Source organism: Hemitrygon akajei, chromosome 2 (genome assembly GCF_048418815.1).
Source record: "Hemitrygon akajei chromosome 2, sHemAka1.3, whole genome shotgun sequence".
Classification (NCBI taxonomy): domain Eukaryota; kingdom Metazoa; phylum Chordata; class Chondrichthyes; order Myliobatiformes; family Dasyatidae; genus Hemitrygon; species Hemitrygon akajei.
This window is the reverse complement of record NC_133125.1, coordinates 41,714,167-41,739,489: the sequence shown is the minus strand read 5'-3', so window position 1 is coordinate 41,739,489 and position 25,323 is coordinate 41,714,167. Positions and strand designations below refer to the sequence as shown.

The following is a 25,323-nucleotide window of genomic DNA, read 5'->3' as shown; positions in this document are numbered from 1 at the left end:
TGACATCTGGATTATGAGTTTGACATGAAACATTAATTCAGCGCCTTCTTCCACAGTTGTTGCCTAACTTGAGTGTTTCCAGCATTTTGTATGTATTTCAGAAATTATATTAGCTGTGCTACATTGCAATTAAAGCTACACAGTACTGAAGTCTCATGGAGGGGTAACATTTAGTTAGTATTTCATTGAACAGGATTTATAGACACATTTTCCTATTTTACATCTATAACTGTTTCCTGGTAAAAATAATATTTTGCATGTGTGGGAAAATTTCTGTAATGAAGAATAGACTGTCTGGTATCCCTTATTTTAGAGGTACAAAACATTAACAACAATATCTAGCATTGATATTAGTGACCTTAAAAGCAAAACGTTACCGTTTTAGTTATGCCCCAAATGATACAATGGAAATAATTATACTCGCACATAAATAATGGTAAATTGAACGAGGCACTCTAACATGTTATTTTTAACCACGATCAGGACAATGGCAGGGTGCGACAGATGGCCAGGAGCACTTCCTCTTACGCAACACACAAAATGCTGGAGGATCTCAGCAGGTTAGGCAGCATCAATGGAAAGGAGTAAACAGTCCACGTCACGAACACAAGAAAATCTGCTGATGCTGGCGATCCAAAGCACCACACACACACACACACACACAATGCTGGGGGAACTCAGCAGGTCAGGCAGCATCCATGGAAAAGAGTACAGTCGACGTTTCGGGCCGAAGGGAAACGTCAACTACAGTATTTACTCTTTTCCATAGATGCTGCCTGGCCTGATGAGTTCCTCCAGCATTTTGTGTTTGTTGCAAATAGTCGACATCCTTAGCACTTCCTCCTAAGGATATTTATAAAACTGTTTTATTTAATGCTATTACAGAGGTTTTCTGCACGTTAGCAACATCCGGTGGGCACTGCAATACCTTTTTTTAAAAAAAAACTTTTTCCTTGAGTTTTATTTTGATATTGTTGATGGAATGAACCAATCTGGAAAACAGCTCATTTGGGAAATAATAGCTGTCTTAAATTCTCTACTTTTAGAAAAAAAATCAGCGCAGGCTTTTCTATGAACACAAAGAACGTATCGGAAATTCAATACACGGGAGCTGAATCGACGTACTTTGTACCGACAGTCGCAAAGCTGGCAAGTTGGTTTCGGCCCGAAACGTCGACACTACCTCCTCCCATAGATGCTGTCTGGCCTGCTGAGTTCTGCCAGCATTTTGTGTGTTTTTTTAAAGTTACTCAACTCGTTTAGATCTTCCTCTTTGTATATCAAAACCAATCTTTGGGGCGTGTACCATCAGAAACTATCTTGCACTGTACTTTGCATAGTTGCACTGGGAGACACCCTCTGGGTGTCGCAGGTGCTCGGCTCGACCCGCCTTACGTAGCAGGTTGCCAATTCAATGCGCGTTTATCGTTTCATTCGAGATCCGTCTTCGCCGCCGGCCGTTTCTCACAGAGATCCCCTCAAGTTACGCCTCGCCCAAGAACTTTCTTTCAAGGACTGGGCAGTTACCGACAGGAGCTTCCCTTGCGTGGAGCCGGGCCGCGGCCCGCGAGTGAGGCTCGAACCCCCGGTGCTCGGCCGCCGCAGAGCGGGACGATGGTGGGCCGGCGCGGCGCGCGGTCCACGCCGCTCCTGTTCCTGCTGGTGGCGCTGGGCGCGTGCCTGGCCTTCCTCGCGCTTAGCTACTGGGTGTCGAGCTCGCGCGGCTCCGAGCTGGAGTCGCGGCTCACGGCCATGGACAGCGAGGTCCGGCGCACCGCCGCCGATCTCAGCGTCGCCCAGCTGCAGAAGCAGCAGCTTCAAGTGCAGATGCAGACCCTGCTGGAGAGCCACCGGGAGGAGCTCGAGCAGCTGGGGCAGCAACGCCAAGAGCTGCTCCAGTCCGCGGCTAGAGACTGCACCGAGGAGAAGGTAAGGACCTTTGGTCGCTGGTGGCAGTGCACGTTCGGAATGGGGAGCAGGTCGCAAAATCAAAGCCTAATTTCTCACATACTGTTGCTTTAAAACTCTTAAAGCAGCGTCGGAGTCAGATGGCATCACATAAACAGCATTCTTAAGAAAAACAAATTAAACATAAATCATGCGGGACTTTTACAAGAAAGAAACACTGTATTTTATGATTAACTTTTTGAAAGCTTCTCCTCATCCTGAACATCAGTGGCTGCATGCAACCTGTCCCTATCCGAGAACAAATGTTGCCACTTTTTCTTACCAAAGATTGTTGAAATTTCAAATGATGTTTCTGCAGTTGACTGTACAGAAGCACTTCCATTTTGTTAGTTCATCCTCAGGAGTTGACCCCTCTTGTCTCCTGTCCAGGGGCATTGGCACTGATAGCAGGTGGTAATCAGTTTCTTGGTGCCTTCTTGTAACATTTGTAGAATTTGTAAATTTAAGAAGAAGAAGAACCCCAAATGCTGACAAATGAGCAACAACTGATTTAAGTAATCAGGCCGGAAAAACTGGCTTCCGAATTCTGTCTGTTCAGATGAATGACTTGTACTCTGAATTTAGCATAGTTTCTTAAGACCTCATTGTTTGTGTCCCTTTATTGCTTTGGCACTTAAAAATGCGTTTAAAGCTGGTACATAAGGAAGTAGAATTGAGAGGTAATTTCAGTGTGTTAGAAAAGCGGGCATAGATTTTGATGCATATTTTCAGTGTAATTTGGTAATGACATCTGGGAATTTAGACCTTACAAACTGTCATGCGTATAAGACGTTTCAAGCAGTTGCCCTGGTGTTATTTACAGCTGCCGCTACCCCTCTGTTTGTCTGATGCTAATCTATTCAGACTCCTGACTTGTGATTTTTAATATATAGAATTATTCTGTTCTGACAAAAGATTTTTGATATGAACCATTGACCCCATTTCTCCTTATGTATATGCTGCCTGAGTGAAATGTTTCCAACATTCTGATTTTACACAATGAGTTTCCCTTTCAGTGCAAGTAGTAATTTAACAATTTTTGGTCATTTCTTAGACACTATTTAACCGCTTCAACAGTCGAGATCTTAATCATTTGAAAAGTCAAGATCTTTCCTGTATAACCTTTCTGGTTATTTGTTGGTAACTTTTGAAATGGAATTTTATTTGACCTATTTGGATGAAAGTGACAGCATTTAGGGTTGGCATCACCTACAAATATTGATAGATTCTTGGTGTCTAAGCTAATTACCAGGTTGAGCACCCGTTATCCAAAATGCTTGGGCCAGAAGTGTTTTGAATTTCAGATTTTGGAATATTTGCATAATTATATATATAATGAGATACCTTGGAATGGGACCCAAGTCTAAACACAAAATCTGTTTACATTACATAAACAACTTATAAATACACCCTGAAGACAGTTTATACAATATTTTAATGATTTTGTGCGTAAATTTATGTATATTGAACTATCGGAAAGTTAAGCCATCACTACCTCAGCTGTCTAGATGTACAGTCAGTGGCTGTTTGGCATTGTCATCATTCCCGACTGAATATACTTACAGTGCCTATAAAAAGTACTCAATCCCACCCTGGAAGTTTTCATGTTTTATTGTTTTACAGCATTGAATCGCAATGGATTTAATTTGGCTTTTTTGATACTGATCAACAGAAAAAGTATATCAAAGTGAAATCAGATATCTGCAAAGTGATTTAAATTAATTACAAATATAAAACACAAAATAATTAATTGCATAAGTATTCCCCCCCCTTAATATGACACACCAAATCATCATTGGTGCAGCCAATTGGTTTTAGAAGTCACATTGTTAGTTAAATGGAGATCTGTTTTTGGAGACCTGTGTGCAGTGAAGGTACTTCAATTGATAGCAAAAATACACCTGTGTCTGGAAGGTCTAACTGCTGGTGAGTCAGTATCCTGACAAAAAAAATACACCATGAATACAAAAGAACACTCCAAGCAATTCCGCAAAAGGCTATTGAAAAGCACAAGTCAAGAGAGGGATACAAGAAAATTTCCAAGTCATTGTATATCCTTTGGAGTGCAGTTAAGTCAATCATTAAGAAATGGAAAGAATGTGGCATAGCTGGAAATCTGCCTAGAGCAGGCCATCCTCAAAATCTGAGTGACCGTGCAAGAGGGGGACTAGTGAGGGAGGCCACCAAGAGACCTATGACAACTCTGGAGGAGTTACAAGGTTTGGTGGCTAAGATGGGAGAGACTGCGCATACAACAGCTGTTAACCTGGATGCTTCACCGGTTGGAGCTTTATGGGAGAGTAGCATAGAGAAAGCCACTATTGCAAAAAAAAACTCGGAAAAAATCTTGGCTATAGTTGGCCAGAAGGCATGTATGTGGGAGACTCTGAAGTCAGCTGGAAGAAGGTTCTGTGGTCTATGGCTAAGTTAGAGTTCAGACATGAATCCAATTGAGAATATGTGGCCAGATTTGAAAAGTCTGTTCACTCATGATCCCCATGCAACCTGACAGTTTTGTAATGAAGACTGGGGAAAAATTGAAGGTCCAGATATGCAAAGCTGATAGAGACCTATCCACATAGACTCAAGGCTGTAATTGCTGCCAAAAAAGAATTTCCTAAATACATATAAATAAATTTCCTTATCCGCGGGGGATTGGTTCCGAGACCCCCCCCCCCCCCCCCGCGGATACCAAAACACGCGGATGCTCAAGTTCCTTATTTAACCTGTCCCATTGCGGTGGTCTTTAGGACCCAGCGGAACCCCGGATGTTATTTAACGTCTCAGTGTTGTGGACATTAGGACCCGGCAGTGCAGCTCTAAATCCGCAGTGTTTCTGTTCACGAAAATAATCACAATCACGATTGAAAATAAAGTGGAAGTAATAAAGTGATCGGAAAGAGGTGAAACGCCGTTGGTCATTGGAAAAGCGTTAGGCTACAGTTGGTCAACGATCAGAACAATTTTAATGGAGCATGTGAAAGGCCCTGCCCTGATGAAAGCTACAATTTTTACTAAGCAACGCAGTGGTTTAATTATTGAAATACGTACGTTTCTTAAGTGTTCTATATGCATAGAAAGGTAAAATATGTACTATATACTAAGAAAAATGTTTGACTAACTGACGTTGAGTAATACGGGATGTACCTGTTCCGACTTCAAATCCGACTTAAAGATGGACTCAGGAACGGAACTCATTCATAACCCATTTCTAGATTACTTATAATACCTAATACAATGTAAATGCTATGTAAATAGTTGTTATACTGTATTGTTTAGGGAATAATGACAAGAAAAAATAGTCTGTACATGCTCAAAACAACGAGTGCTGGAAGAGCACTTCCGGGTTTTCCCGATTCATGGTCGGTTGAATCCGCGAATGCGGAATCCGCGGATAAGGAGGGGTGACTGTACTGACTTGAAGGGGGTGAATACTTACTCAATCAATCATTTGCATAAGTAAGTGTAAAAAAGCCTTTAACAAGTGCACCATCCATGTGTCCATCAACATACCTAAAATCTTACTACTGACTCTTGTTTAAGAGATTTACCATATAACTTGCGTCTTTACAGCTTTTACAAATTTAAATGTAAACCCCCACCGATGTTCCCATTCCTCTACTTCATTAATAGCAGTCTGTATTTTCCTAATTAAACAATTTATATTCCTGTCTGACTTCCACACTTCACCATTATCAGCATATAATGATTTGAAAATGTTTGAGCCCACACTTAAGAAAATATCATTAAAAATAATATTAAAAAGGAGTGGGCTACACACACATACCCCTGTGGGGTCCCATTCTGTATCTCGTACTCCTATGAGAATGTTGTTCCCACCTTAACTTGTATCTTCCTATCACATAAAAAATCTTGAATCCAAATTAACGTTCTGCCAACTATTCTCATCTTCTACAGTTTAAGCAGCAATCCTTGTGTCCATAACATATCATAAACTTCCTTTACATCAAAGAAAACTGCTTCTTATTCTTTATTAACTTGGGCCTTATGAATATCAGATTCCAAACTAAACACCAAGTCCATTGTCATTCTCCCTTTACGAATCCAGACTGGTAAACAGATAACTCTCCACAAAATAGGGAAGCATTGTCCATTCCATTATCTTGCATACATGCAGAGTTAGTGAAATGGGTCTAATACTAGAAGGATCTGATTGATCCTTACCAGCTTTCAATATAGAGATAACAACCACTAATTTCCAGGAAGCAGGAAGTTACCCTTCAACCCATATTGTGTTAAAGAATTTCAGAATCAACAGAAGTTTTGAATCCAATATCTATGTAAACATGATGTAACAAATATCATCTTTTCTAGGTGATGTCTGACCAGCATCATTAATAGCCCTGTTAAGTTGAGTCAATGCAAATTCAACATCCAATCAGGAACTGGAATCTTTTTTTCCTCAGTAATCAAAGGATTGCTTGCTAAAACTATTTCTCTCTAAGACCTCTCTTCTTAGCTTAAATTAGCTGAACTATGTACACTAACATATGTTTTGCTAATGATTCTGCTTTGCCTGTCAGTAACTGCAACCTTCTTCCCACCACACAAAACCAGTAATGCATCAAGTTTTTTAATTCCCCCCCGTTTCCTGTATCATACCCCAAACTTCCCCAACCTGGGTTTCTTTCTCAGTCAACACACACAAAATGCTGAAGGAACTCAGCAAGTCAGGCAACATCTGTGGAAATGAATAAACAATCAATGTTTCAGCCGACACCCTTTTTCAGGTCTGAAAAGTAAGGGGAAGACGCCAGAATTAAAAAGGTGGGAGAGGGGAAGGAGGATAGCTTGGAGATGTTGGGTAAAGCCAGGCGAGTTGGGAATATAATGGGCCTGAGTAGAAGGAGTCTGATAGGAGAGGAGAGTGAACCATAGGAGAAGGGGTCCCAGGAAGAGGTGATAGGCAGCTGAGGAGCGGTAAGATGCCAAGGTGGGGAATAGGAAAAGAGGGAAGGAGGAGGGAAAAAAGAGAAATCAGTACTCATGCCATCAGGTTGGAGGCTACCCAGATGGAATATAAGGTGGTGTACCTCCACCCTGAGAGTGGCCTTATCTTGCCATGCCAGAATGGGAATTGAATCAGAATTAAAGTATTTGGCCACTGGGAAGTTCCACTTTTGGTGGCTGGATCGGAGGTGCTCGACAAAGTGGTCCCCCAGTTTATGATGGTTTTCAGCAATGTAGAGGAGGCTGCATCGGCAGTACCACACACAATAGACAACCCCAGCAGATTCACAGGTGAAGGGTTGCCTCACCTGGAAGGACCGTTTGAACTGAATGCTATCACGTCTTTCCAAATGTTGTCACAGTACGCTCTTCACAGGCTTTTCCTTTCTCACTATTGCTTGGGTTCTTTTATGTTGTATGAAAGATGAATAGGAGGAATACTGCCTAACTTTCCACTCCTTCACAGTTCTTTCACATTCATTCATCCACCAGGGAATAGCTTTCCCTTTATTATCTCCCAACAATCTGGGAATTGATTCCTTAGCTATTGAGTTGAATACAGAGCACAAGGTATTGTTACTTAACTTGCTTCCAAAAGCAAATGATCAAGAAATTTGCTTTCACATAAATCCTCAAGTACATCCCAATTTGCCTTTATAAAATTTCATCTGGGAATATGCACATCTGTTCCCATTGTACAGGTAACAAGGAAATGATTACTCCCCATTGTATTATTATACACTTCCCAGTTACACACATTTGCTATCCTCAGAATCAGCGTAAGGTCTGTAGCAGAAACAGTGTTGTTAAATAGATTTATCCTTGTGCACCTACCAGCATTCAAGCACACCAAACGCTTCCAGAAGGTTTTCCACCACTGTCCCATTCAGATGTGTCACTACAACCTCACATGAGCATTATAATCTTCACACCATATAACCTTATTTTATTTCCACCCACACTTCCCAATATTATCTTTTTGCAAGGGGTATAAGAATTTATTATCTGTACTTTCCTGTTCTTTCCTCAAATTTCAATCAAAATTGACTCATAAACAACCTTCAATCTCCAGAAACTCTGTGCTATCCCATTGTTGACAAAGGAAGCCACTCGTCTTCCATTAACTATTTTCTGATTGTGTCTTAAATCAATATAGCCTTGTATCTTAAAACTTAGACAAGATTTCAACAGCCAGCTTTCCTGTACACATTTAACAGCAGGTTTATTTGGTAAATCTACACTAAATTTCTTAAACTCTTGACCATTAACTAGCAGCTTCTAATGTTCCATTGTAAGATTAGAAAAACCATTAATGTTCCTCCTTTGAAGTCTGAACCTTATTAACTCCTCTCTGCAAGGAACTTGAAATATTTTCACTCTCAGTCATTTCTAGCATCTCTGAATGCTTGAAACCGCAGTGAGCAAAACAGATCTGAATTGTCTTGCTGCTTATTTTATCAACATCAGCGACAAAATTTGCTGGCTTTTGAACACAAGCACATTCAACTGATGTTATTTAAAAGCTGTTGAAGCATGATGTAGTGTCCAACGGTCATGCAAGTGCACTCCACTGATGATAGTTAGAAATTGCTTGGTAACAGTTTGCTGCCTCAGTTAAATTGCACAGTGTCCCAATTAAACTAAGGGAATCCTGGTTATTTTCTCAATTAGGTTTTGTTGTTTAAGACTTGTCCCAAATAAGTGGCTGCCCTGATTAATCAATGGCCCAATTAACTGGAATCCATGTAGTAGCATGGGAGTGGGGTTTGTGTGTGTGTGTGAGAGAGAAAAAGTAGGTTACAGATATATTGACGTAGGAATGTGATTGACAGAATTGCTCTGACTTGCAGCATAGATTCCATGAGCTGAATGGCAGCTCCCTTTGGTATAGAATGAAATGAAAATAAATACATTTTTATGTGTTAATTCAAGTACTTAAAATTCCTAATTTATCATTTCTTTTAAAAGGATGCTCTGAATAGGAACATTACAAGTAGCACAAGGATTATACATACACTGCAAGGTAAGTCAATTCTTCATGAATAACAATATTCAGAGTGTCACCACCTAAGAAGAATAACTTCATTGGGAAAGGCCAATAGTTTGGTTGAAGTTGATGTGGCATTTAGAATTTTATGGATGAAAGAAGCTTTTATTTTGATCATTATGTAAATGAATATTTACATGACTATTGTATGGAGTGCGTTTAGTAAGTAAAAAAAAGATTCAGGTATAAGTACAATGCTAATTAAGTTGGCAAATGCCATAGCATACATCTAAATGAGAAAAATGCACATTTATCAATTAGTTGTCCAATAAAATTTTCTTTCATCCTCTGAAGTGCTTAAAATGGACATCTCTTTTCAAATTGGTACTTTATTAGGCCTTATATTAGAGAAGCTTACCATATTCAATAATTTGTTGCCTGGGTGAAATGCTTGTAATGCAATTTGTTAACTGGATTGGAATTTACAATGGGAAATTGTAGATTTTTCTCACAGTAAGCTTTTGTACTTGGATAAGGGAGGAAGTTTTTGGCTTTGTGAATTAATATAAATACTATTTTCCATCATTTGTATTGGCATGTTACACAATTTTATGTCAGTATATATCAGTTGAAATTCATGATCAAGTGAGTAGCTATTGTACCATCTTTAATGTTGGATTAAGTTCTTTAGTATTTTGTGATTCTATCTCTTGATTACTTAAATTCATGGATGTGTGTAAGAAAGGACACCTGTAGGTGGTTAAAATCTGTGAATATTGGATGACAACACTTACAATAATTTTAATAGTTTTGCGTACGGTGAAGTGTTATCACAATAATAAAATTGATCTAAATCCTTTGGGGAAATTTATTTACAAAAATGTGAATGTGTAATTTTATCTGCTGTGTTAAAATGATTAAAAGGCGCGGCTTTCCTGTTGCTTGTATTGTTTTATGCTTTTCTCCATAGAACAATTTCAACAATTGCAAATGGGATATAGCCAATTAAATCAGAAGTTGCAGGAGCTCCAGAAAAAGTTAAACTATGACATGTAAGTATATAATCCTCCAGTATAAAAGACAGCACAGTGAAATAGAAGAAGAAATGAAATCATTTCTGTAACATCTCCAATATGGAAAACCTCCTGAACCCTCTCCATAAAGGGCTAACAGAAAAATTGGTGTAACAAAGACATTTCAGTCTTCTTGTTTCATGACCAGAGTTTACTCAAATTGTGGAAAAATCTCAAGCATTGTGTAGAAATATAGAACAGCAAACATCTTCGTACTTGAATATTTTTCTCCCTTACCCCACCCCACCCAAAGTTGACATTTGCGCATATGTTGTATGCCCAAATAAATTATTTTTTTATTTCCAAGAAAATATAATTTAATTGGGATTCAGTTTCAACAACTAGTAAAAATATCTAATTTTCTTTTTATTTGACCATTTAGTACTCAGTGCAGTAATCAAATAAAAGATCAAAAAGAGATGTATGAAGAACAGATTAAGGAGCTATACAAGAAACTTGTTGATGCCACAAAGTCCCAGGTTGGAAAAAGAAACTCTGAAGCAACTGATCAAAATAAATTGGTAACAACATCATTGTTTGTCCATGTATTGTATCCTTGCCTATTTAAAAAAAAAATTGGGATGAAGGTGTGGATGGTGATTCTTTACTTTTTCCTCTGCCCTTTTTCCTCAATGTTTTAGTGGGAAATCAGGGCTATTACTTTACCTTGTTTGAATTAGATTGGTATAGTTTGCATCAAATGGCTGAAAAAGTGAAAAAATATTCCAGTACCTTTGTATATTCAACAGACATTTTAGTGCAGAAAAAACTAACTGAGATGCATATATTTCAGTGAATGTGAGGGTATTTTAGTTACCCTATGGATTAATTGCTGGTGGAGACTGATATAATTAAAACAGTAAGTGCTGAGTGGCACAACTTTGTGGTCTTCCTTCCTATAGCGTTTAGCAGCTTACTTATCTCTGCTCTTCCAACTTTGGGTTTGCACTATTAATGGAAAGCCTAGGGCTTGGTGAAATTCATGTTTTGTATCACTCTTTGGTTAGACATGATAAGAACTGTGACAGTGCTGAGATTAAAGCAATATTCATGTTTGTAAAAAGCTTAGAATTAATGACTCAGCACTTGAGCTGTGTACTTGGTTTCCTGTATTGTACTAAATAGTTCACACTATTGTATAACATGTACATAAACCTTATCAGTATATAGAACACTGCTGCACAGGAACAATCCCTTTAGCCAACTGTGCGAACATGATGCCAAACTAAACTAATCCCTTCTGCCTGCACATGGTTTATCTATATCCCTCCATATTCACTTGCCTGTCTAAATGTCTCTTCAATATTGTCATCATATCTGCTTCTGCCACCCCCCTTGGCAGTACTTCTCAGGCATCAACCACACTGTTCAGAAAAATGTACCTCATAAATCCATTTTAAACTCTAGTTCACACTTTAAAGCTGTGATCTCTGATACTGATATTTCTAACCCGACCTAAATTTTATCCATTTGCACTCTGACTGGAGAACCTGAGTTACTAGGAAATATTGAATAGGTCCTCACATACCACCCCACCAGCCTCCACGTCCAGTATATAATTCTTCAGCCACCTCCAACTGGATACCACCACCAAACACATCTTTCCCTCCCCGTGCCCCACATCCACTTCCTGCTTTCTGCAGGAATCTGTCCCTACATGACTCCCTTGTTAATTCGTCTCTCCCCACTGTTCTCGCTCCTGGCACTTAACCTTGCAAGCAGAAAAAGTGCTACACCTGCCCCTAAACCTCCTCCTTCATTACCATTCAGTGCCCCAAACAGACCTTCCAGGTGAGGCGACACTTCACCTGTGAGTCTGTTAGGGTCATGTACTGTGTTTGGTGCTCCCGGTGTGGCCTCCTGTATATTGGTGAGACGACGCAGGTTGGGAGACTGCTTCGCTGAGCATCTACACTCCATCTGTCAGAACACGTGGGATCCTCCAGTGGCCCCCCATTTTAGAAAAGTAGAAAACCTACAGCACAATACAGGCCCTTCGGTCCACAATGCTGTGCCAAACATGTCCTTACTTTAGCCCTCTATTTTCCTACACTCCATGTGCCTATCCAGGAGTCTCTGAAAAGACCCTATCCTATCTGCCTCCACCACCGTTGCTGGCAGCCCATTCCACGCACTCACCACTCTCTGCATAAAAAAACTTATACCTGACATCTCCTCCGGACCTACTTCCAAGCCCCTTAAAACTGTGCGCTCTTGTGCTAGCCATTACAGCCCTGGGAAAAAGCCTGTGACTATCCAGAAGATCAATGCCTCTCATCATCTTATACACCTCTATAAGCTCACCTCTCATCTTCCGTCGCTCTAAGGAAAAAGGCCAAGTTCACTCAGCATATTCTTATAGGGCATGCTCCCCAATCCAGGCAACATCCTTGTAAAGCTCCTCTGCGCCCTTTCTATAGTTACCCCATCATCCTGTAGTGACGTGACCAGAATTGAGCACAGTAATCCAAGTGGGGTCTGACCAGGGTTCTATATAGCTGTAACATTACCTCTCAGTTCTTGAACGCGGTTCAAGAAGGGTTAATGAAGGCCAATGCACTGTATGCCTTCTGAACCACAGAGTCAACCTGCGCAACAGCTTTGAGTGTCCGATGGACTCGGACCCCAAGATCCCTCTGATCCTCCACACTGCCAAGAGTCTTATTTTGCCATTATATTTGACCTACCAAAATGAATCACCTCACACTTACCTGGGCTGAACTCCATCTGCCACTTCCCAGCCCAGTTTTGCATCCTATAGATCTCCCGCTGTAACCTCTGACAGCCCTCCACACTATCCACAACACCCCCAATCTTTTTGTCTTCAGCAAATTTACTGACCCATCCCTCCACTTCCTCATCCAGGTCATTTATAAAACTCACGAAGAGAAAGGGTCGCAGAACAGATCCCTGAGGCACACCACTGGTCACCGACCTCAATGCAGAATATGACCTTTCAACAACCATTCTTTGCTTTCTGTGGGCAAGCCAATTCTGGATCTAATAAGCATTGCATAGGGTACCTTGTCAAATTCCTTGCTGAAATCCATATACACTTCATCTACTGCTCTACCTTCAGCAATGTGTTTAGTCATATCCTCAAAATATTCAATCACGCTCGTAAGGCACGACCTGCCTTTGACAAAGCCATGTTGATTATTCCTAATCATATTATGTCTCTCCAAATGTTCATAAATCCTGCCTCTCAGGATCTTCTCCGTCAACTTACCAACCACTGAAGTAAGTCTCACTGGTCTATAATTTCCTGGGCAATCTCTACTCCCTGTCTTGAATAAGGGAACAACATCTGCAACCCTCCAATTCTTCGGAACCTCTCCCATCCCCATTGATGATGCAAAGATCATTGCCAGAGGCTCAGCAATCTCCTCCCTCGCCTCCCACAGTACCCTGGGGTACATCTCGTATGGTCCTGGTGATTTATCCAGTTAATACTTTCCAAAAGCTCCAGCACATCCTCTTTTTTAATGTCTGTATGCTCAAGCTTTTCAGTCTGCTGTAAGTTATCCCTGCAATCACCAAGGTCCTTTACCGTAGTGAATACTGAAGCAAAGTATTCATTAAGTACCTCTGCTACCTCCAACGGTTCCATATACACTTTTCCGCTGTTACTCTTGATTGGTCCTATTCTCTCATATCTTATCCTCTTGCTCGTCACCTACTTGTAGAATGCCTTGGGGTTTTCCTTGATCCTGCTCGCCAAGACCTTCTCACAACACTCCTGGCTCTCCTAATTTCATTCTTAAGCTCTTTACTGCTAGCCTTATAATTATCTAGTTCTCTATCATTATCTAGTTTTTTGAACCTTTCATAAGCTTGCTTTCTTGACTAGATTTTCAACGGCCTTTGTACACCATGGTTCCTGTACCCTGCCGTCCTTCCCATCTAATTGGAATGTACCTATGTAGAACACCACACAAATATCCTCTGAACATTTGCCACATTTCTGCTGTACATTTCCCTGACAACATCTGATCCCAATTTATGCTTCCAAGTTCCTGTCTGATAGCTTCATATTTCCCTTTACTCCAAATAAATGTTTTCCTAATTTGTCTGCTCCTATCCCTCTCCGATAGAGATAGAATTGTGATCACTATCTCTAACATGCTGTCCCACTGAGAGACCTGACTAGGTTCATTTCCCCATATCAGATCAAGTACAGCCTCTCCTCTTGTAGGTTTATTTACATAGTGTCAGAAAACCTTCCTGAACACACCTAACAAACTCCACTCCATCTAAACCCCTTGGTCTAGGGAGATGCCAATCAATATTGGGGAAATTAAAATCTCCCATCACGACAACCCTGTTATTACTGCACTGTCTCCCTATCTGCTCCTTGATGTTCCTGTTACTATTGGGTGGTCTATAAAAAAACACCCAGTCGAGTTATTGACCCCTTACTGTTTCTAACTTCCACCCATAGAGACTCCATAGGCAATCCCTCCATGACTTCCTCCTTTTCTGCAGCCGTGTCACTATCTCTGATCAGTAATGCCATGCCCCCAACTCATGTGCCTCCCTCACTGTCTCCTGAAACATCTAAAGCCTGGCTAAGTAGCCATTTGTGCCCTGAGCCATCCAAGTCTCTGTATTGGCCACAGCATCATATCTCCAAGTACTGATCCACGCTCTAAGCTCACCCACTTTGTTCATGATACTCCTCACATTAAAATAGACAGATTTCAAACCACCAGTCTGAGCGCATCCTTTCTCTATCACCTGCCTAACCTCCCTCTCACACTGTCTACAAAATTTCTCGATTTGTAAGCCAACTGCCCCTTCCTCCGTCTCTTCCACTTTCCATTCCCCATTCCAATATGCCCATCCATGGCCTCGTCCACTGTCGTGATAAGGCCACACTTAGGGTTGGAGGAACAGCGCTTTATATTCTGTTTGGATAGCTTCCAACGTAATGGCATGAACATCGATTTCTCGGACTTCCAGTAATGCCTCCGCCCCCCACCCTTCATCTCTCGTTATCTTCTTGCCCGCCCATCGCCTCCCTCTGGAGCTCCTACCACTCTCCCCTTTTTCTTTCGTCCGTGGCCTTCTGTCTCTTTCACCAATCAACTTCCTAGTTCTTTGCTTCATCCCTCTCCCTCCAAGTTTTCCCTGCCAAGTTTCTCTCTCCCCCAACCATTCAAATCTACCTCCTCAGCTTTTTTCCCCCAGTCGTGCTGAAGGGTTTCGGCCCGAAATGTGGACTCTGCTTTTTCCCATAGATGCTGGCTGGCCTGCTGAGTTCCTCCAGCATTTTGTGTGTGTTGATTGAATAGGTTAGAACTTTAATCCTTGGAACGTAGAAGATTGAGAGAAGATTTGATAGAGGTATACAAAATTATGAGGGGTATAGATAGGGTAAATGCAGGCAATCTTTTTCCACTGAGTTAGGTGGGACTATAGCTAGAGGCCATGGTTAAGGGTGAAAGGTGATAAAGTTTAAGGCTACGTCCTCACTAGACCGGATAAATTTGAAAACGCCGGTTTTGCGTAAAAACGATAGGCTTCCATACCAAGCGTTTTTGAAAATACCTCCGTCCACATTAAAACGGGTATTTGGGCGAATCTCCTCCTACTGGGCATGCGCAGGACACATCTACAGAAAATAAGCGTCATGTTTGGTGTCGAATCTTGCTGTGAATGTGCGCGTTTGTGCAGTTACAGACTAGAAAAACTTAATTGCCAAACGATGGACAGCTGTTGGCTCTCGCGCAGGAGGACTTAAAACTAAAAAAAACAAATACTGGAGCATATGGAGGCAACTGACGGGAGTTCACGGACAGTATGACCAGGCTGACGACGAACATTGGAAAAAATGACTAACTCTGTTGCATTAATAAAGCACCTTGTTAAATGTATAAATCATGTCTGCATCAGTGTTATCTTGTACTTCCATACAATGTTGCATTAGGCTGTTACACATCTTTTGTCAGAGAAGTACTTGCATAAATAGGTAAACCACCTTCATACAAGTAAGGACGGAAAATAGGGCTAAGTGAGTATACTTATTTTGTTCAGTAAGTTATGGTCAAAGTATTTGGTGAGTACATTTCTAATTCTTCTGGCTTCAGTCTCGTTGGCATCTGTTCTGAAATTGTTAGGTTGTGTGGGGGTTGCGTTGAAGAAAACAAATGCTGCCATCTGTTCTGGCACATCATGACAGCATTTTTAAAAATCTCCAGTTACCCCATCCACACTACTCTGCCAATCCGGCGTTTTCAAATTTACACCCTCTGGAGGGCGTTTTAGAAAAGCTCCGTTTTCAGGGGAGGAAAACCCCGTTTCAGTGTGGACGGAGAGTCAAAACAGAGAAAAAGCTTCGGTACAGATTTACCCAGTCTAGTGTGGACGTAGCCTAAGGGGAACTTCTTTACTCAGAGGTCATCAGCGTGTGGTACAAGCTGTTAGCGCAAATGGTGGATGTGAGCTCGATTTCAGCATTTGAGAGAAGTTTGGATAGGTAAATAGATGGGAGGAGTATGGAGGGCTGTGGTCCCGGTGCGGGTCGATGGGAGGTGACAGTTCATTTGCTTGGCATTCAAGATGAGGTGGTAAATTGGATTAGACATCAGCTTTGTGGGAGCAGCCAGAGAGTGGTGCTAGATGGTTGCCTCTCTGACTGGACGCCTGTGACTAGTGGTGTGCCACAATGATTGGTGCTGGGTGCGTTGCTGGTTGTTAATCTATATTAATGATCTGGATGATAATGTGGTAAACTGGATCAGCAAATTTGTGGATGACAGCAAGGTTGGTGGTTAGTGGACAACAAGGATGGCTTGATATCAAAGTAGAGTAGATTCGCATTTCTTTTATTCAGAATTCAATTTTTTTCCTAAAATGTATATTATGAAATAAGTTTATTCTTCACATTGATGTGTTGTCTACAGAATGCATTTGCCTTCATAATATTTGCAGATTTATTTTCCTAATGAAGACAAATATACACCATAAAAGCTGTCATATTTTTAGACATGGATTGATTTAGAGTAGATGATTGAATAGCAATAATTAAATCATTAGAAAAATTTGATTTATTAATTTTTAAATACAAAATTACGAATTCTCATGATCTTTTATGTGGCTACAAAACAACTTCAGAAACGATAGAATGTGGCAACTGTGAAAGTTGCTAATTTCTTTAAATTTGAGTAAATCTCTGATTTGTTTATTGTTAGCAGAACGAGCCCAAGCCAACAGAAAATCAAAAGGTCGCTAAACCAACAAATGCATCCCAGTCTTCAAAAGAAAATAATGATCACACAAACCATTTGGAAAGTAACACAAATGAACTTGCTGTCTCTGCCAACAATGTATTGGAACATGAAAGTGACAAGCTGCCCAATACAAGTAAGAACTTTTAAACCTGCAGTTCAAATACTGCATTGCTTCAGTTAGAGTTGTAACAATAAGCATTCATGTTTTCTTATGATTGAAATATTTTGAATGAAACTGTCTCCTGAATTTGTTTCCCTAACTGATTAGGTTAAAACAAAATAATGCTTTTCTCTTAAAACTGCTGGAAAAAAATTGTAAAATATATCCTGTTACAGAAGGTGTGATTCTTCAGTGTCTTTTTGATCCTTCTAGTGCATGGTTGCCATGCTAGGAGAATGGAATCAGTTCTGATATATATGATATATATCAGTTCTGATCTGCTAATGAATGGGATTTAATTTTTAAAAATAAAACTAATTCAGTAATTTCTCATTTTTTTTATGTTGCTGTGGTTTAACTGATTTTGCATCTAGAAATGAGTGTCCCTTTGCCATATTGCTGTAAGTTCACAAATGTCTCAAGTATTGATCATTGAGTTAACATGAGTCTGTTTTTCAGGTGTCGTTAAAGTAATAACTGGAACTATTGCTGACAATGAAATAAAAAGCAACGTGGATCCAGGTTTAGTATAATTACCCATTTATGGTATAATATTTTGCATAAATTCTGTGTAGGGTTCTAAGGAGAAAGAGACCACCTATTAGTAATGTTATACATGAAGCATGGTAATGCCTTGTATGCTGGTCAGGTCCCACTTTAATCAGATGTACTATTTTTGGTATAAGCTTGGCTTATAGTACTATTGCATTTAATTTAGAAGGTTGCAGATTCAGACATTTGTGAAATGTAGGCTACTATATTAGTACATACAGAGAAAATACCAAATTCTTACCAATACACAGATCATCTGAGGTGTAAATGAGCACGGAGTTATTCCTTTAGTGATATTGATGATTCCTTCATAATATTTGAGGCAGAACAGTGAATTTCTGATTTGGCTAAAAAAAATACTTTCCTTTATCTATCAAATTGCAATCATCCATGCATGTTCATGCACCTTGAATACACAAAGATTTTTGATGTGTTGCTTACATAATCTCCATTACGGTGCTAAATGATCTCATTAATTATAATGTGTTTTGAAATAATTTGTTAATACAAGATTTGTCTTTTTAAACTTTCTCTTTATTTGTTACAGATAGGCTTGTAAATTGTCCTAATCTGTGAAATAGTTATATGTCTTTCCAGTGTTACCATGCATTAGGGTTTGTTATCACTTGAGGTATGCCCATCCTGTAACCAATTCTAGATCGGTCTATCCAACTTGTGGTTCTGCATGGAATGCACATGTTACTCTTTTCAATTCTGCCATTCTGAGAAGGAACCATTTATTCTTTCAAATTAATTTTCCTTGAGTAAACATGACATAAACATTAAAGTGTTTATAATGTACACTTAATTAAGTAAAACTATGCATTTTTTAATCCTCTGTTAATCTATGTGTATTTGAGTAGATCATTTCAATGGGAAGTGAGTTCTGTAGAAGATCACAGCCTCCTTAGGGACAGAATAAGGAAGATGACAGATAGAATATGATGCTGGGAAACATGACATCATGCATTTTCATAGCATAAATGAATATTTTCCATATTATGGGAAGTAGTCTATTCAGGGTTCTTCCACTCTTTCATATGACATGAAAAGCAAAATCTGGATGAGGCAAGCCGATAAGAAAGCAAATAGATTGCCTTTGTTGCAAGGGAGCGAGCAGGAGCACTAAAGTAAGGAAATCTTGATATTACAAGACTTTGGTGAGACTTCATTTTGAAGAGGGTGTATTTTCATACATGATTAGAAGATTGCAAGAAATATCAAGTTTCGAGGAGGATGGACACAATAGAAGCTAGAATAATGTTCCCTGTAGTTGTAAGAATTTATAACTGGAAGGCGTAAGCCTTGATGGTGTGGGTAAGGGAGGGATTTGAGAGATACAAGATAAAGAGAAATTTCTAGTGTGGTAGAGGATTATCAAAGTTGGTAATCTTTATAATTCTCTGCCACACTAAGTGGTTCATGCCAAATTCTTTTAATAGGAAGGGTGAGGTTAACCTTTTTTCTCCAAATGGAGCAAGTTAAAAGTTGACAAGGCAGAATCAGTCATGATGTTTTATGGCGGGAGTAGGCCTGATTCTTTAAATTATGTTTCTTTGGCAATTTGATTAATTTATGAAATGGTATATTTACAATTTATTATGACCAAAGCTGCCCTTGGATTTATATTAAAAATATAAAGATACTGTACATATCTTACAATTATAAGATAATTGACATCATATAAAGAGACTGTCTATTCTATATTTATGAAACACTGAGGATGGATAGGATTATAAATTGACTTATGAAAGAAAGATTAGACCTGATTGAGAATTGATCTTGTTGAAATGATATTGTTCGAGGGCTTGAAGGGTAGATGCAAGATGTTGTTCCCATGCCTGACGCGTTTGGAACTGAGGGGACAGACTCAAAATGAGGTTGGCCATTCAGGGTGGAGATGATGTTTCTTCATTGAAGGGGGCTGTGGAGGCTCTGTCTTTGACTATATTCAGAATGGAGATGAATAGCCCATTGGGTATTAAGGGAATTTAAGATTATGGGAATAGTTCCAAGAAAGTGGTACTAAGATAAAAGATCAGCCAGATCTTTTCAAGAGCGAATTGTGAGAAAGTGGTGAATGGCCTACTGAGAATGAAATAGAACAGATGAGTACAGCACAGGAACAGGCCATTTGGCCCACAATGTTGTGCTGAACCAGCAAATCAAAATCACTCAAATGCTAATTCCTCCTTCCTCCAGCATGTCCATATCCCTTCATCTTCTTTACATCCATGTGCCTATCCAAGTGACTCTTAAAAGCTTCTAATGTATTTGCCTTTACCACCATACCGGGCAGTGCATTCCAGGCATCCACGACTCTGAGTACAAAACTTACCCCCCACATCCCTCTTGAACCTACCTCCTCTCTCCTTCAATGCATGCCCTCTGGTATTAGACATTTTAATCCTGGTCAAGAGATACTTTCTGTCCAATCTTTTCCTCTCATAATCTATCATATCTACCCTCAGCCTCTTGCACTCCAGAGAAAACAACCCCAGTTTATCCAGCCTCTTGTGAGAGCACATGCTCTCTAAACCAGGCATCATCCTGGTAAACCTCTTGACTTTTGAACTCAATGTTTCGACTAATAAAAGCAAGAATTCCATAAACCTACTTAACCATCTTATCGACCTGTGTAGCCACTTTCAAGGAGCAATGATCTTGGATCCTGAGATCTCTCTGCTCAGCAACACTGTTAAGGATCATGCCCATACAGTGTGTTACCTCTTTGCATTCGCCCTACCTCACATTTATCTGGGCGAAACTCCATCTGCCATTTCTCAGCCCATATCTGGAACTGATCTATATTGTGCTGTATTCTTTGCCAGTTTTCTACTCGATCTACGACTCCACTGATCTTGGTATCATCCCCAAATTTACTGACCCACCCAACTACATTTTCATCCAGGTCATTTCTATATATTACAAACAACAGAAATCCCAGCACAGATCCCTGTAGACCACCACTAATTACAGGCCTACAGCTTGAATAAGCCACTTCATCTATTACCCTCTGTCTTCTATGCGCCAGCCAGTTCTGAATCTAAACAGCCAATTTGCTGCGGACCCCATGCATCCTAGTCTCCTGGATTAGCCCCCCACGAGGGACTTTGTCAAACACCTTATGTAGGCAACATCCACTGCTCTAATTTTATCGATCTCTCTCATCACCTTGTCTAAAAAAAATCAAGGTGGTAAGACATGATCTTCCTCGCACAAAGCCATGCTGGCTCCCCCTAATCAGGCCAGGATTTCCAATTGCTCATGTATCTTATCCCTAATCTATCACCCTTCACTATCATAGTTCCATGTACTGATCTAAACTTTAAGTTCCTTACCCTTACCCATAATACTCCTAGCATTAAAATATACACACTTCAAACTATCTGAACCATCATACATATTTTGATTTTGCCTTCCAATACTTTCCTTCACATCTGCCTTTTGGTCCGATTCTTCCCTTACTGATTTGGGGCTCCAGTTCCCAGCCACTTGCCAAACTAGTTTAAACTCTCCCAGGTAGCATCCGCAAACCTCCTGGCCAGGATATTGGTTCCTCTCCAGTTCCGGAATAACCTGTCCCACTTATACAGGTCACCCCCTTCCACAGAAAAGGTACCAGTGATCCAGTAACTTGAAACCCTGTCTCCTGCACCATTCAAAGGCAACACGTGTGAATCTGCAGATGCTGGAAATAAATAAAAAACACAAAATGCTGGCAGAACTCAGCAGGCCAGACAGCATCTATGGGAGGAGGTAATAACGACGTTTCGGGCCGAAACCCTTCATCAATTCTTCCTGATGAAGGGTTTCGGCCCAAAACGTCGTTATTACCTCCTCCCATAGATGCTGTCTGGCCTGCTGAGTTCTGCCAGCATTTTGTGTTTTTTATTTCCTGCACCATTCATTTGTGCTATGCACCAGTTTTTCTACTCCTCTTTCTTGGGTATCCGGTGCAGTTATTATCATTGATATTACAGTGTTTTGTCTTTCTTGATAACTGAACCTCAGAAATTTTAGTTTGCATTTTCTCTTCCTTAAAAATTTAAGGTGTTGAAAATGATCAACATCACTTGAACTCAACGAGGGAGGAAAGTACAGATAAGGTTAATGATGCCAGTAATGTGGAAGAAAATGAAAAAAACAGCAATTCAACAATTATGATTGACACAGAAGGTATGTAGCCAAAGTTCTTTTTCTTTAAAAAATTGTGCATGGTATGAAATCTCGTTTCTCCATTCATATATGTATGATTACTGAGTAAATGTTTTCTGCAACCAATGCTCTACATAAATCTTATTCAAGAACCACAGCAAATTATCCTGTCATTATTGGCTAGTTGTGTACTTGTTCACATTAGGAAAGCTCTTGCTGCCTGTAGAAGTTTATTTTGTAAAATAATTGTAACTGTCAGCAGACATCCCAGCCCAGTTACCCCCTCAGCCTAATTTGCTTTCGTTGTCCTCAATAGACACATTCCTAATTTCTGTAAGATCATAAGATATTGGAGCAGAATTAGGCCTTTTGGCCCATTGAGTCTGCTTGCCATTTCATCACAGGTGATCAATTTTCCCCCTCAGACCCAGTCCCCTGCCTTCTCCCGGTATCCCTTCATGCTCTGACTGATCAAGAATCTTGTCAACCTCTGCCTTAAATATACTCAGTGACTTGGCCTCCATAGCCGCTTGTGGCAACAAATTCTATAGATTCACCCTTCTCTGGCTAAAATTCCTCATATCTGTTCTAAAAGGAGATTCTGAGGCTGTGACCTTAGGTCTTGGACTCCCCCAGCATAGGAAGCATCCTCTCCACATCAGCCTTTCAACATTCGAAAGGTTTTAATGAGCTTACCCCTTATTCTTCTGAATTCCAGTAAGTACAGGCCCAGAGCTATCAAACACTCTTTAAACATCATTCCAAGACTTCGGCTAACATGCTTCTCTTCTGAAATATTGCGGAATATTCTTCCAAATTTCCAAATGTTTTTTTTCTATTTGGACAATTAGGTGTTGTGTAGTACTCCTGTTATCATCTGCTTATGGTTAATTCAATTATTGATGGTATTTTTCAGTAGTTCTCCGTAATTTTTTGAATTACGATCCCACCACCACTTTGTAGATCAGCCTACATCACTGGCCAATGGGACTTTTAATAGATTACCTTGTATTAGGAACTAGTGTGACTTCTGTTTATGACACGTGTTGGAAAAGATTTCCATACCTTTCTCAGTCATCAGTGGAAGTGCAGTATGTGATACTGTTTTGCCAAGTTTTGAAAAATGCACATCCATCATATCTGGAAAAAGAGGTGCTTTCTAAAATGTACTTTAGGGCACATTCAGTTTCTCAATGTTTCATTTTAAAAGAACTTTTAGCTTCAAAATTAGATTGTGTAGAATGAGTGGAGAATAGCATACAACTTGTGGTTTATTTATTACATGCTTTATATTTTAAATTAGTGAATGTTGAACTGTTGGTCTCGCTGTTTTGATGAAGTTGAGTCTCCATATAGAAATGTATTTCAAAACGTAATTTTATACATTTTTCTACTCATTGTTTTAGCTCTTTTTGCTTATAGTTTACATGAATCCTGTGTATTTCTAAACATTTAGCTTGACTTAAAGAAGCTCTGGAAAGAATTCTTGAACAATGAAAACCAGACCATGAAACAAATGCTGTGAAGGAGACCACTTGAAAGTAGTAGTTTGAATAGATTTACTTGTTGATATTGCACTTTTTTGGTTGAATGAACAATGTACTGATGCCTACAATGAGATGTAATCAGAATTCTGTGGATCTCTCCATCAAAGTAGGCTGAATTTGTATCAAGGACCATTTCTACGTGGTCTGTAGTTTAGAAAGCAAAAGGATGGGTGACTTACAAATTGTACAAAATTAAATAAACTATTAAGTAACTATTTGTGTTTAATTCATACAGAAAATGTTGATTAGTTGAGTGCATAATTAAAACATTTTGAAAATGGATACTCTAGAAAATTAATTGTTTTAAAATGTGATTATTTCACTGTAATGATTCTTAGCCAGGCATTATTACATGCCATGCTCATAAGTGGCAGCCTCATTGCAGAATGCAATGATTTTTGCATAGTTTTTTACAATTCTAATATATAGACATTTTTATGTTTTAAAACTGGTTCTGAAAGACAAGATGTCTAACTTTCGTTCTGCAGATTAACAGTCTTCGTTGGGTTTTTAAGAGAAGTAATTTTATTGAATAATTGTTTGTACTCACTAAATCAACTTAATTATCTTTTGTGCAGTAATTCTAAATATGGTTTGGTTTCTCGTTTAACGTAAAGTAAGTTAATACAATTTATACTGTGTCTGAACGGCTGGGACTGGATTTTATTTTGATGTTGGTTATGATTTATGATGTACTTAATTTTTAATATAGAAATGAAAATGTCATAGTTGGACATATTCCATATGTCTGCTGGGGAAAAAAATGCAATTTACCAGCTTGGGTGTATGTATTCTACTGAGCAAGAGCTAACATCCTTTAATGTTCTCTGTCTAACCAAAATGCTTACTTCAAAATAATAAAAAAAATTGCTTCATTTTATGTTTCTTTGCTTATATTTTATTTCTACACTTGTTACATACACCTGTTAGGGTGCGTTCTCCAGATACCTTATGAGGTAACCGTAGCCTCATTCACATAGAGAAGACTGCATCCTGGTATTTGTAGAAGCCTAGCTGTGTCCTTCTCTAAATCAACCTGGGTAGTATCACACATCCTGTATTAACTTGGCTATGATTAGATCCAGTACTGCAGTTGCTTGCATGCATTCTGTCTCTTCTATGCCTTTTCCAGAGGCAGTCTCAACACTGGTAAGTTGAAATCCCCTATAATTTATGCTGTTTGCACATCTGATTTACCTACATATTTACCTTCCTCGACTATTTGGAAGCTGGCAGTAGTAGCTCTACTTCTGTCTTTGAACTCTACCTATATTGCCCTATTTGTAGAATCTTTAGCCACCTTCCCTCCTTGCTACAGCAGTGTACTTCTTGGTTAATATTGCACCTGTTTTACAAACCTCCCATCATATACTAGAAAAAAAGACTAGAACTTTAGACTTTCTCTTGCACCACACAGATGGGAGTTATTTGATAATTAAAACACTAAATGGAGTTCCCTGATGAGCAATACTAAGTGGTAGCCTGCCTTACAAAGCATTTACTGTGAATTAGCAAACAATCAATCTATACAGTGATTGTTCCCACTGCTGAATTTAAGGTCCCTCAATATTAACAGGCAGGCCATTCAAGCTCAGCTGTCCTGACATTAATTGTTTAAACATTTTTCTTTCTATATTGGGGAAGGTAAAATAAGTTTGATTTTAATTCAAAGATTTCAAACATTCATTACATAGAT

General features: G+C 39.5%; 1 protein-coding gene across 5 annotated transcripts; it reads left to right on the top strand.

The window, feature by feature from the left end:
- Positions 1 to 854: 854 nt before the first annotated feature.
- Positions 855 to 24,502, top strand: LOC140741147 (Golgi membrane protein 1-like). Of its 5 annotated transcripts, none has more exons than XM_073071013.1 (8): positions 855 to 1,929; positions 8,887 to 8,941; positions 9,876 to 9,957; positions 10,361 to 10,457; positions 17,175 to 17,343; positions 17,830 to 17,892; positions 21,976 to 22,101; positions 23,503 to 24,502. In XM_073071013.1, exons 1-8 carry the CDS (start codon positions 1,615 to 1,617, stop codon positions 23,526 to 23,528), a joined length of 933 nt encoding a protein of 310 aa, XP_072927114.1. In that variant the 5' UTR covers positions 855 to 1,614; the 3' UTR covers positions 23,529 to 24,502. The 5 variants fall into 5 exon arrangements, with proteins under 5 accessions (XP_072927114.1, XP_072927107.1, XP_072927078.1 ...); XM_073071006.1 differs by having other exon boundaries at positions 17,172 to 17,343; XM_073070977.1 differs by having other exon boundaries at positions 862 to 1,929; positions 10,361 to 10,499; positions 17,172 to 17,343.
- The last annotated feature ends 821 nt before the right edge of the window (positions 24,503 to 25,323 follow it).